At 47.7% G+C, this 13,297-nt stretch overlaps 1 protein-coding gene across 3 annotated transcripts in view; it reads left to right on the top strand.

The window, feature by feature from the left end:
* The window catches only part of CFAP58 (cilia and flagella associated protein 58), a 321,538-nt gene that overhangs the window by 82,267 nt on the left and 225,974 nt on the right, over window positions 1–13,297 (top strand). For all 3 annotated transcript variants that reach the window (XM_063962655.1, XM_063962656.1, XM_063962657.1), the window contains one exon: window positions 10,291–10,485. In XM_063962655.1, coding sequence (XP_063818725.1) covers window positions 10,291–10,485 — 195 coding nt within the window. The remainder of the gene's footprint in view (window positions 1–10,290; window positions 10,486–13,297) is intronic.

The following is a 13,297-nucleotide window of genomic DNA, read 5'->3' as shown; positions in this document are numbered from 1 at the left end:
GATCCTTCCTTATTGTGTACGCTCGTCCGGGCACAGTACCTAACTGAGGCTTGGAGGAGGGTCATAGGGGGAGGAGCCAGTACACACCATGTGATCCTAAAAGCTTACTTTTTGTGCCCTGTCTCCTGCGGAGCCGCTATTCCCCATGGTCCTGACGGAGTCCCCAGCATCCACTACGGACTACGAGAAATAGATTTATCGGTAAGTAAAATCTTATTTTCTTTTTTATATATTTAATAGTAGAGATGTAATTTGGCTGTTTACATGCAATCCAGAACCCGAGTTTGGTTTTTAAATCTGAGTTCTGAACTGACAACAGACCCGAGCACAGTCTCGGAACCCCAAAGTGATTCGGAACTGGGACTCTATTCGACTCGGAACACCTGAGTTCGGGTGTCTTCATACTTCGGGAGAACTGAATTGCACATCTCTATTTAATAATAAAGTGACCTTTGGCCCTTATTTCTCAATTAAACCGCATATCTCTCTGGGACAGTGGGGGTAATTCAGAGTTTATTGCAGCAGAAAATTTGTTAGCAGTTGGGCAAAACCATGTGTACTTCAGCTGGGGCAGATATAACGTGCAGAGAGATTATATTTGGGTGGGGCGTGTTCAAACTGAAATCTAAATTGCAGTGTAAAATTAAAGCAGCCAATACTATTTACCCTGCACAGAAACAATATAGGCCCTCATTCCGAGTCGTTCGCTCGGTAATTTTCCTCGCATCGCAGCGTTTTTCCGCTTAGTGCGCATGCGCAATGTTCGCACTGCGCCAAGTAATTTTGCTATGAAGATAGTTTTTTTACTCACGGCTTTTTCTTCGCTCCGGCGATCGTAGTGTGATTGACAGGAAATGGGTGTTACTGGGCGGAAACACGGCGTTTTATGGGCGTGTGGATAAAAACGCTACCGTTTCTGGAAAAAACGCGGGAGTGGCTGGAGAAACGGGGGAGTGTCTGGGCGAACGCTGGGTGTGTTTGTGACGTCAAACCTGGAACGACAAGCACTGAACTGATCGCAGATGCCGAGTAAGTCTGAAGCTACTCTGAAACTGCTAAGTAGTTTGTAATCGCAATATTGCGAATACATCGTTCGCAATTTTAAGAAGCTAAGATTCACTCCCAGTAGGCGGCGGCTTAGCGTGTGTAACTCTGCTAAAATCGCCTTGCGAGCGAACAACTCGGAATGAGGGCCATAACCCACCCAAATCCAACTCTCTCTGCACATGTTATATCTGCCCCACCTGCAGTGCACATGGTTTTGCCCAACTGCTAACAAATTTGCTGCTGCGATCAGGTCTGAATTTCTGCCAGTGTATCCAGAACTGTCTAAATAAGACCTTGGTACACAGTGGAATGTGTCACCAAAAATATAATCTCTCTCTCTCTCTCTCTCTTTCTCTCTCTCTCTCTCTCTCTCTCTCTCTCTCTCGCTCTCTCTCTCTCTTTCTCTAGTAATACCTGTGCCAGTCTATATCTACTAGTAATACCTGTGCGGGTCTATATCTACTAATCATACCTGTGCTGGTCTGTATCTACTAGTAATGACTGTGCCGATCTATATCTACTAGTAATACCTGTGCAGGTCTATATTTACTAGTAATACTTGTGCAAGTCTATATATACTAGTAATACCTGTGCAGGTGTTATGCACACCAGTGCCTGCAGGAATGTACTGGTGTCTGAACAGATAGGGATGCAAAACAAATGAACTCACAGACAGACTGGGGAATATGACATTACGTACACAGAAGGTGATAGGGTAACAAAATAAACACAAAGTGAACAGATAAGCCCAGAGGCTAAGAAACTGGGTGTCTCCCTAGTATTAGGAATGCTCAGATGGAAAAAGCAAGATGTTGTGTTTTAATACGTAGAGAACCCGAAATGCTGTTGCTAAGGGCAACAGCAAAACCCTAAAGGGTTACCAACGGGTGTGGCAGTAAACTCCTTGGTCAGAGATGGAATGATAGACACAAGGAGAGTCTCCACAATCCTAATCCTCACTTGCAGTGCACAGGTTCAGCTTACTGCCACTAAACTGACACTTGAACACCTTTGCACAGTGAGAAAGGATTTAGGCAGGCAAGTCTGAGAATACAGCCGCAAACTTGCTAAGTTCACAGAGTAGCAAAAGAACCCCAGCAAGTTAAATGACTGACTCCAGTTTTACTGCTAGGTCTGGATTGGCAGAGTGTAGTACCAAACCCCAAGGCCTATTTGCAGTAAGCAACAACAAATACAAAGCTACACAGTACTGGCTAACTTTCAGGAACTGACTAACCAACAGAGATTCAGCAGCATCTGCTTAACCTGAGAAGAGGCCTTATATAGCAGGTGCTGTCCACGCCCCACTCAGACCTCACAGACTGTGAGCACAAAAACCAGCACCGGATCCCCTGCCGTGCACAAAGCCTGTAACCACTGCACAGCAAAAGACCCGAACCGGAGTATCAGCTGCGCTCAGGCCACTCCACTAGCACTTGTCTCCCGGTTGCCATGACGACGTGGCAGCACAGGGCAGGAGACCCTAACAGTACCCCCCCTCTGACGAGGGGTCAAAGAACCCCTACCACCGGGTTTATCGGGGAACTGCGAGAAGAAAGAGCGTATCAGTCTGGGGGCATGAAGATCACAACTGCGCACCCACGACCGCTCCTCCGGGCCATACCCCTTCCAGTGCATCAAAAATGACAGCCGACCCCGAACCATCTTGGAGTCAAGAATCCTTTCAACAACAAACTCCCTCTGGCCACGTATCAGAAGAGGAGAAGGTCTTCCACTGGAAGAAGGATTACTAATCGCCCGTTTTAAAAGGGAACAATGAAATGTTTTATTGATACCCAAAGAACGGGGCAGATCTAACTGAAATGCCACCGGATTGATAACCCTGGTGATCTTATAAGGGCCGATGAACCGGGGTCCTAACTTATGAGATGGCTGTCTCAACTTCCAATTCTTGGTAGACAACCAGACGAAGTCTCCTAATTTGAAGCTGCAGGGTCTTTTCCGCTTATCAAAAACCCTTTTGGTCACTAATGACACAGACACAAGGGCTTTCTTCACTTTCCTCCAAATACCTCTAAGGACCGAAACCACAGAGGAACCACCAGGCGTGGAGTCCAGGGGGTCAAAAGAATTGGCCTTAGGATGATGCCCATACACACAAAGGAAGGGAGAGATCCCTGTAGCAGAGTGAGCCGCGTTGTTATAGGCAAACTCCGCCATGGACAGATGAGCAACCCAGTCAGTCTGACACTTGGAGACATAACACCTGAGGAACTGCTCCAAGGACTGGTTCACCCTTTCAGTCTGCCCATTAGACTGCGGATGGTAGCCTGACGACAAGCTGACAGAAATCTGGAGATCGGAACAAAATGCCCTCCAGAATTTGGCCACAAACTGGGATCCGCGGTCAGAGACCACATCAAGTGGCAACCCGTTGAGACGCACAACATGCAGCATAAATAATTCAGACAGGCGTCTGGCCGATGGCAGCCCAACCAGTGGAACGAAGTGCGCCATCTTCGAAAACCTGTCAACGACAACCCAGATGGCTGTCATCCCCGAGGATTTGGGCAAGTCCACCACAAAATCCATTGAAATGTGGGTCCATGGCTTAGATGGAATAGAGAGTGGATGTAATGGGCCAACAGGAACCCCTCTAGGAGTCTTATTTCGGGCACAGATGTCACATGCCCGAACCCACTGATCCACATCCTTAGCCACCGAGGGCCACCACACCGCCCTAGATAGCAACTCCCGAGTTCTGGCAATACCCGGGTGACCCGCCGACTTCTTGGCATGGAATTCCAGGAACACTCGCTGTCTTAACCTAGGAGGCACAAACAAAAGACCTACCGGAAGGTCTGGAGGAGCCTGCTCCTGTGCTCTAAGGACTAATGACAAGAGGTCCTGGGTAATGCCCACTTTAATACATGATGGGGACACAATGGGCAACGGCTCCTCGGTTGTCTCCTGGATTGGAGCAAAACTCCGCGAGAGCGCATCAGCCTTGATGTTTTTTGACCCAGGGCGAAATGTTATCAAAAAATTAAAGCGAGCAAAAAACAAAGCCCATCGTGCCTGCCTGGCATTGAGACGCTTCGCTGACTCTAAATATGCCAGATTCTTATGGTCGGTGAGAATTGAGACCACAAACTTAGCCCCCTCAAGCCAGTGTCTCCACTCCTCGAGTGCATCCTTAATAGCCAACAATTCCCGGTTACCCACGTCATAATTCATCTCGGCAGGTGAAAATTTACGGGAAAAGTAAGCACAAGGATGAAGGCGATTATCAGACACTCCCATCTGAGAGAGCACTGCCCCAATACCCATCTCAGAGGCATCCACCTCCACCACAAAAGGACGCTCTGGATCTGGGTGTCGCAGCACCTTGGCCGAGACAAATGCCCTTTTGAGATGGGCAAAAGCCGCTTTAGCCTCACAAGACCAGTGAGCAACATCCGCCCCTTTCTTAGTGAGTGCCACCAAGGGCGCCACTATAGACGAAAATCCAGCGATAAATCGTCTATAAAAATTCGCAAAGCCCAGGAAACGCTGAAGCACCTTCAAACTAGTGGGCTGCACCCAATCCAGGACTGCCTGTACCTTGGAACCCTCCATTTGGAAACCTTCTGGGGAGATAATATATCCTAGAAATGCGATTTGCTGAACTTCAAATTCGCACTTCTCCAGCTTCGCCCCAAGCCGGTGGTCTCTGAGTTTCTGGAGGACTAAGCGTACATGCTTCCGATGTTCCTCCAGGGAATGGGAGAAGATTAGGATGTCATCTAAGTAAACAACTAAGAATCTATCCAAATATTCCCTGAGTACATCGTTCATGAAATCCTGGAAGACTGCCGGGGCATTACAGAGCCCAAAAGGCATCACCAAATATTCATAATGCCCTGAGTGGGTATTAAAGGCAGTCTTCCATTCATCCCCCTCTCTTATTCGGATTAGATTGTACGCCCCGCGTAGGTCAATCTTAGAAAAAATGGTGGCAGTACGAAGCTGGTCAAACAAGACCGAAATGAGAGGCAGTGGGTATGAGTTTTTAATCGTGATACGGTTCAATTCCCTGAAGTCGATGCAGGGTCGCAACGAACCGTCCTTTTTACCCACGGAGAAGAACCCCGACCCAACTGGAGACTGTGAAGGTCTGATAAATCCCTTAGCCAAGTTCTCCTGAATGTACTCTGCCATAGCCTGAGTCTCAGGACGTGACAGGGAGTACAACCTGCTCTTGGGAAGCTTAGCATTCAGCAACAAATCAATGGCACAGTCATAGGGGCGATGGGGAGGTAGTACCTCTGCAACTTTTTTGGAGAACACGTCCGCAAAATCTGCATAACACCCTGGCAATCCTGGCAAATTTAGCTGCGAGAGCCTGACTGGAAGGCTCAAGCAACTCCTCTGAAACAATCAGTACCCTAACTAAGAATCTCCCCAGAGACCCAGTCAAATTGAGGATTGTGGGCCCTTAACCAGGGTAACCCCAACACCAATGGGGCAAAAGTACAGACAGTCACATAAAAGGACAATTTTTCAGAGTGTGTGGCTCCAATAAACAAAGAAATCTGGCTAGTGCAAGAGGTAATTTTACCTTGGGATAATGGTTCCCCGTTTAACCCACAAATCTCAATTTCCAATGCCAAGGGTACTAAGGGAACAGCGTGTTTCAGGGCAAATTGGCGGTCCATAAAAACCCCGTCGGCCCCACTGTCCACAAAGGCCTCAGTCTTGACAGTTTGACCGAGGATCTTCAAGGTCACCGGAATGATAAAAGTCTTCTTGGGAAATTCTGACTTCTGGCCTGACAGGATATTTCCCATCACCCTCAGGCCCTGAAGTTTTCCGGCTTTTCTGGGCATGATACTACCACATGACCTTTATTCCCACAGTACAAACACAACCCCTGCTGTCTCCTCCGCGTCTTCTCACGCGAGGAGAGGCGGGTAGCCCCAATCTGCATAGGCTCCTCGGAAAATTCCTCAGAGTCTGATGTTCCCTTGGGAAAGAAGGAAACCTCGGTCTCCCTTTCAAGCCTACGCTCTCTGAGCCGTCTATCCACCCGGATGGATAACTGCATGAGCTGATCCAAGCTATCAGGCAAGGGATATTGTACCAGTTGGTCTTTTATCTGGTTAGAAAGACCTCTTCGGTACTGGTGTCTCAGGGCTGGGTCATTCCACTGGGTATCATGGGCCAACCTCCGAAACTCCGTACAGTAAACCTCAACTGGCCTTCGCCCTTGCTTAAGGATCGAAATCTGAGCCTCGGCTGAGGCCGTCTTGTCAGGGTCATCATACAACATGCCCAGTGCCGTAAAAAAAGCATCAACACTTTTAAGCGACGGACAGTCAGGCTGCAACCCATATGCCCAGACCTGTGGGTCTCCTTGTAGCAAGGAAATCACTATGCCCACCCGCTGAATCTCCGACCCAGAAGACTGAGGCCTAAGCCGGAAGTATAGCTTGCAGCTCTCCTTGAAACAAAAGAACTGCGAGCGATCTCCAGAAAAACGATCCGGGAGATTTACTTTCGGCTCCTTAACCCCTGAAGGTGCTGCTGCTGCGGGAGCTCCGCCAGCGGCTGGGAGGTGTGCTTTTTAATGGATAAATCATTAAATTGTCGAGTCAGGACCTGCACCTGATCGACCACCTGTTGCAACGTATTTTGAGGGGTATGCTCCATATTCCCACAAAATTTCAACAGGAGTATGAGGCTGCTGAATATGTTATGCACACCAGTGCCTGCAGGAATGTACTGGTGTCTGAACGGATAGGGATGCAAAACAAATGAACTCACAGACAGACTGGGGAATATGACATTACGTACACAGAAGGTGATAGGGTAACAAAATAAACACAAAGTGAACAGATAAGCCCAGAGGCTAAGAAACTGGGTGTCTCCCTAGTATTAGGAATGCTCAGATGGAAAAAGCAAGATGTTGTGTTTTAATACGTAGAGAACCCGAAATGCTGTTGCTAAGGGCAACAGCAAAACCCTAAAGGGTTACCAACGGGTGTGGCAGTAAACTCCTTGGTCAGAGATGGAATGATAGACACAAGGAGAGTCTCCACAATCCTAATCCTCACTTGCAGTGCACAGGTTCAGCTTACTGCCACTAAACTGACACTTGAACACCTTTGCACAGTGAGAAAGGATTTAGGCAGGCAAGTCTGAGAATACAGCCGCAAATTTGCTAAGTTCACAGAGTAGCAAAAGAACCCCAGCAAGTTAAACGACTGACTCCAGTTTTACTGCTAGGTCTGGATTGGCAGAGTGTAGTACCAAACCCCAAGGCCTATTTGCAGTAAGCAACAACAAATACAAAGCTACACAGTACTGGCTAACTTTCAGGAACTGACTAACCAACAGAGATTCAGCAGCATCTGCTTAACCTGAGAAGAGGCCTTATATAGCAGGTGCTGTCCACGCCCCACTCAGACCTCACAGACTGTGAGCACAAAAACCTGCACCGGATCCCCTGCCGTGCACAAAGCCTGTAACCACTGCACAGCAAAAGACCCGAACCGGAGTATCAGCTGCGCTCAGGTCACTCCACTAGCACTTGTCTCCCGGTTGCCATGACGACATGGCAGCACAGGGCAGGAGACCCTAACAGCAGGTCTATATCTACTAGTAATACCTGTGCAGGTCTATACCTACTAGTAATACCTGTGCAGGTCTGTAACTACTAGTAATACCTGTGCAGGTCTGTAACTACTAGTAATACCTGTGCAGGTCTGTATCTACTAGTAATACCTGTGCAGGTCTATATCTACTAGTAATACCTGTGCAGGTCTATATCTACTAGTAATACCTGTGCGGGTCTATATCTACTAATCATACCTGTGCTGGTCTGTATCTACTAGTAATGCCTGTGCCGATCTATATCTACTAGTAATAGCTGTGCAGGTCTATATTTACTAGTAATACTTGTGCAAGTCTATATCTACTACTAATACCTGTGCAGGTCTATATCTACTAGTAATACCTGTGCAGGTCTATACCTACTAGTAATACCTGTGCCGGTCTGTATCTACTAGTAATACCTGTGCAGGTCTGTATCTACTAGTAATACCTGTGCAGGTCTGTATCTACTAGTAATACCTGTGCAGGTCTGTATCTACTAGTAATACCTGTGCCGGTCTATATCTACTAGTAATACCTGTCTGTGCCGGTCTATATCTACTAATAATACCTGTGCCGGTCTATATCTACTAGTAATACCTGTGCAGGTCTATATCTACTAATAATACCTGTGCCGGTCTATAGCTACTAGTAATACCTGTGCCGGTCTATATCTACTAGTAATACCTGTGCAGGTCTATATCTACTAGTAATACCTGTGCAGGTCTATATCTACTAGTAATACTTGTGCCGGTCTATATCTACTAATAATACCTGTGCAGGTCTGTATCTACTAGTAATACCTGTGCAGGTCTATATCTACTAGTAATACCTGTGCAGGTCTGTATCTACTAGTAATACCTGTGCAGGTCTATATCTACTAGTAATACCTGTGCAGGTCTATATCTACTAGTAATACTTGTGCCGGTCTATATCTACTAGTAATACCTGTGCAGGTCTATATCTACTAGTAATACCTGTGCAGGTCTATATCTACTAGTAATACCTGTGCAGGTCTATATCTACTAGTAATACCTGTGCCGGTCTATATCTACTAGTAATACTTGTGCCGGTCTATATCTACTAATAATACCTATGCAGGTCTGTATCTACTAGTAATACCTGTGCAGGTCTATATCTACTAGTAATACCTGTGCCGGTCTATATCTACTAGTAATACCTGTGCAGGTCTATATCTACTAGTAATACCTGTGCAGGTCTATTTCTACTAGTAATACCTGTGCAGGTCTATATCTACTAGTAATACCTGTGCCGGTCTATATCTACTAGTAATACTTGTGCCGGTCTATATCTACTAGTAATACCTGTGCAGGTCTATATCTACTAGTAATACCTGTGCAGGTCTATATCTACTAGTAATACCTGTGCAGGTCTTTATCTACTAGTAATACCTGTGCCGGTCTATATCTACTAGTAATACCTGTGCAGGTCTTTATCTACTAGTAATACCTGTGCAGGTCTATATCTACTAGTAATACCTGTGCCGGTCTGTATCTACTAGTAATACCTGTGGCGGTCTATACTAGTAATACCTGTGCCGGTCTATATCTACTAGTAATACCTGTGCAGGTCTATATCTACTAGTAATACCTGTGCCGGTCTATATCTACTAGTAATACCTGTGCAGGTCTATATCTACTAGTAATACCTGTGCAGGTCTGTATCTACTAGTAATACCTGTGCAGGTCTGTATCTACTAGTAATACCTGTGCCGGTCTATATCTACTAGTAATACCTGTGCCGGTCTATATCTACTAGTAATACCTGTACCGGTCTGTATCTTCTAGTAATACCTGTGCCGGTCTCTATCTTCTAGTAATGCCTGTGCCGTTCTATATCTTCTAGTAAAGTCTGTGCAGGTCTATGGGGGTCATTCCGAGTTGATCGCACGTAGCAACTTTTTGCTGCTCGTGCGATCAACTAGACGCCGCCTATGGAGGAGTGTATTTTAGCATAGCAGGGCTGCGATCGCTTGTGCAGCCCTGCTATGCTAAAAAAGTTTTGTGTAAAACAAGACCAGCCCTGGACATACTTATCCTGTGTGACAGATCCAGCAATGCAGGTCTCGGATTTGCCGTCAGACATCCGTCCTCCAAACGCCTGGACACGCCTGTGTTTGAATCTCCACGCCCGGAAAACGGACAGTTGCTGCCCCGGAACGCCTTCCTCCTGTCAATCGTCTTGCGGTCACCGCTGCGACCGCTTTCTTACGTGTTGTCGCCGCTGCGCATGCGCAGTTCCGACCCGTTCGCACCGCTGCGATGAACCGCAGTGTGCGAACGGGTTGGAATGACCCCCCATATCTTCCTGTAATGCTTGGGCCGGTCTGTATCTACTAATAATACCTGTGCTAGTCTATATCTACTAGTAAATACTATAAATGTAAGAGGTTCTGGAGCAGGTGAGGAGGAGCCACTACTTACACCCACACTTGTTATTCCTATCTTGTGTCTTATGTGTCACTTGTTCTCCACACTTCCTAGATTGTAAGCTGATATGCCAAGGTAATTTTTACCTTCTGTTTCATGTATTTGATTTATGTAATAACCACCTACAGGTAACTGTATGGAATTGCGTAATATGTCAGCGCAAAAGATAACAATAACGTCAATGTTTGCTCCATTTTAGCTGCAACAAGACATCCAGGTGCGTCAGAACGAGGCTTCGCGGGAAACCCGTAAGAAGGAGAAGCTGGAGAAGGACCTGAAGGGTGTGCAGAACGAGCTGGACAACAAACAGGCTGAAATGAAGTCTTTACAGCAGACGCTGCATAAGAACAAGGAGGAACAGCAGAAGCTGGAACAGCAACTCAAAGAACAAAAGGTATGAAACCCAACTAGACGTACCCGTCATGCCCACTCAGAGCTGCCCACTGCGGATCCGAGGCCTGGAGTTCCATTGGTAGGAACCTCCCATCGTGTCAGGATGGTGACATAAAGAAGATTGTCTTTCCTCATAGTCCACGGCCTGTCAGTGGCTGCGCTCTGCTCCTCCCCTCTGCTAGGCGCTTTCATGTCCAGTTCCGCCATGTCTGCTACAACTGAATGTACAAAGCGAGTACTGCTGCGGTTATATCTCACTACTGTGGTATCACTACAACTCTGGCTGGACCCCAAGTGGATCATGTGACTGTCAGAGCATGTAGGGATCCCATAAGTGCCGGGCCCCGTGTGGCTATAAGCCCCAGAAGCCTCCTTGGCTGTGACAGTATGTGAGCAGAGTTATGTGTACCCCTCACCTACACATATCACTAGCCATCATTTGGGCATGAGATCCGCTGATCCAATATCTCCGTTCAGCAGATAGAGAAGGTTCTTGCGGTGATCTCATAGACGGCTTTCCTCTGCTGCAGAGATTCCACCCCGGTCTCTTGTATGCTAGTTATGTATGATGGAAAGCCATGCAGCAGGCGTATAGGGCACCACATAATGCTAATGGCTGGTACATTTGTTATGTGTCTGCATCAATATCTGCCGAGCTGCAGCCTGAGTACTACTCAGTGACTGTGTACACAATACCACCCTAATCATTACACCAGTCAACATGATTTATGTGACTTCATTGGTTCTAATGGAACTGCCCCTGGGAATAACCTCTCTCTTCCTGTGTGATTTCATTAGGATAAATCAGCCATTAATTATAGGTTGTGAATGAATGATGTGTGTACAGTGCGGAGTGTTAAACTCCCTGATTAGTGCGCCCACTGCTCGTGGCCTGTTCTCCACTGGTGTCTCACTGGTATCTCACTGGTCTCTCACTGTTGTCTCACCAGTGTCTCACTGGTCCTTCACTGGTGTCTCACTGGCGTCTCACTGGTCCCTCACTGGCGTCTTACTGGTCTTTCACTGGTGTCTCACTGATCCTTCACTGGTGTCTCACTGGTCTTTCACTGGTGTCTCAGTGGTCTTTCACTGGTGTCTCACTGTTGTCTCACTGGTGTCTCACTGGCATCTCACTGGTGTCTCACTGGTCTCTCACTGTTGTCTCACCAGTGTCTCACCGGCGTCTCACTGGTCTCTCTCTGGTGTCTCACTGGTCTCTCCCTGGTGTCTCACTGGTCTCTCTCTGGCGTCTCACTGGTCTCTCTCTGGCGTCTCTCTGATGTCTCACTGGTCTCTCACTTGTGTCTCACTGGTCTCTCTCTGGTGTGTCACTGGCCTCTCTGGTGTCTCTCTGGTGTCTTTTTGGTGTCTCACTTGTGTCTCACTGGTGTCTCACTTGTCTCTCTCTGGTGTGTCACTGGCCTCTCTGTTGTCTCTCTGGTCTCTCTCTGGTGTCTTTTTGGTGTCTCACTGGTGTCTCACTTGTCTCTCTCCACCGGATCAGAGTCGCTGGTTTCTCCATCTTTCCTTACTGGTTTCTCATATATCACTGTCTATCCAGCTCCCGGTGGTCTCTTCTTACTTCCACTCAGATCTCTGGCCCAAATGTATTACACCTTAACAAGAGATAAAGTGGAGAGGGATAAAGAGTGATAAAGTACCACCCAATCAGCTCCTAACTGCCATTTCACAGGCTGGGTTTGAAAAATGACAGGAGCTGATTGGCTGCTACTTTATCTCCATGCACTTTGCCTCCATCCAAGGCTTAGTAAATAGACCCCTTTTCTCTTGTTAAGGCCTGATACATTTGGGCCTCTGGGGGTCATTCCGACCCAATCGCTCGCTGCAGTTTATCGCAGTGCAGCGATCAGGTCGGAACTGCGCATGCACCGGCGCCGCTATCGTTCCCTAGCGATCGCCTCTGCCTGATTGACAGGCAGAGGCAGTCGCTGGGCAGGACGGGGCGGCACGGCGGCGTTTAGCCTCCGTTTTGGGGGCGAGGCCCGGCCAACGCGTGCGACCAGGGGCAGCGACGAGCAACTCCCGGTCAGCCGCAGGAGCTGGGCTGGCCAGTAGTTACTCAACAAGTACAAAAGCATTGCCGCTGTGCGATGCTTTTGCACTTGTGCGGGGGGTGCAGACAGACATGCGGGGCGGGCTACGATCAACTCGGAATGACCCCCTCTGTGCGGTCTTATATTGACGGTAGCCTATTCCCGGTCTCCATCCACCTGTCGGTGAGGAACCGGCGTGTACGGGAGGTGACTCATCTGACTTGCAGTGCTGTATAGGTTACAGAGCTACTTGTCCCAGAGGCACTGATTATTTTGCATCTTCTTTTGGCTGGTCACGTTTTGTATTAAACTGGAACCATCACCTACATACTAATATTATTCACCTATTGATTCACTGGCAACATCATGGAGGCGTGAGGCTCCTCATACCTCAGACATCTCATCAGTTACTAGTGTACAGATAGGCTGAATGCTAATGAATCCTGATAAAGCGACAATATAGCTGCCACTACTGTACGTATCCTGCAAGAGGGTGAAAGCATTGTCGGACACTCTCTCGGTGAGATTCTGAATTTGGAGAAGAAGGCAACACTCCTACATAGCGCCCACTTCTCCCATGAAATGAACCCCTCCCCCCCCCATTGTGTGTTGATGTAATTTGCTGCGAATTACACCACAGTGGCCCCCCACCATGCAATGCATTACATAGCGGGGTGATGTCATGATGCCGCAGTTTGTAGCACCTCATCCCCCTCCACCTCCCATCCACTTGACCTTCCTCTTGTTTCCCGGAGGTGA

This window comes from Pseudophryne corroboree, chromosome 3 (genome assembly GCF_028390025.1).
Source record: "Pseudophryne corroboree isolate aPseCor3 chromosome 3, aPseCor3.hap2, whole genome shotgun sequence".
Classification (NCBI taxonomy): Eukaryota; Metazoa; Chordata; class Amphibia; order Anura; family Myobatrachidae; genus Pseudophryne; species Pseudophryne corroboree.
Note: the sequence above shows the minus strand (reverse complement) of the source record. Positions and strands in the feature narration are given on the sequence as shown.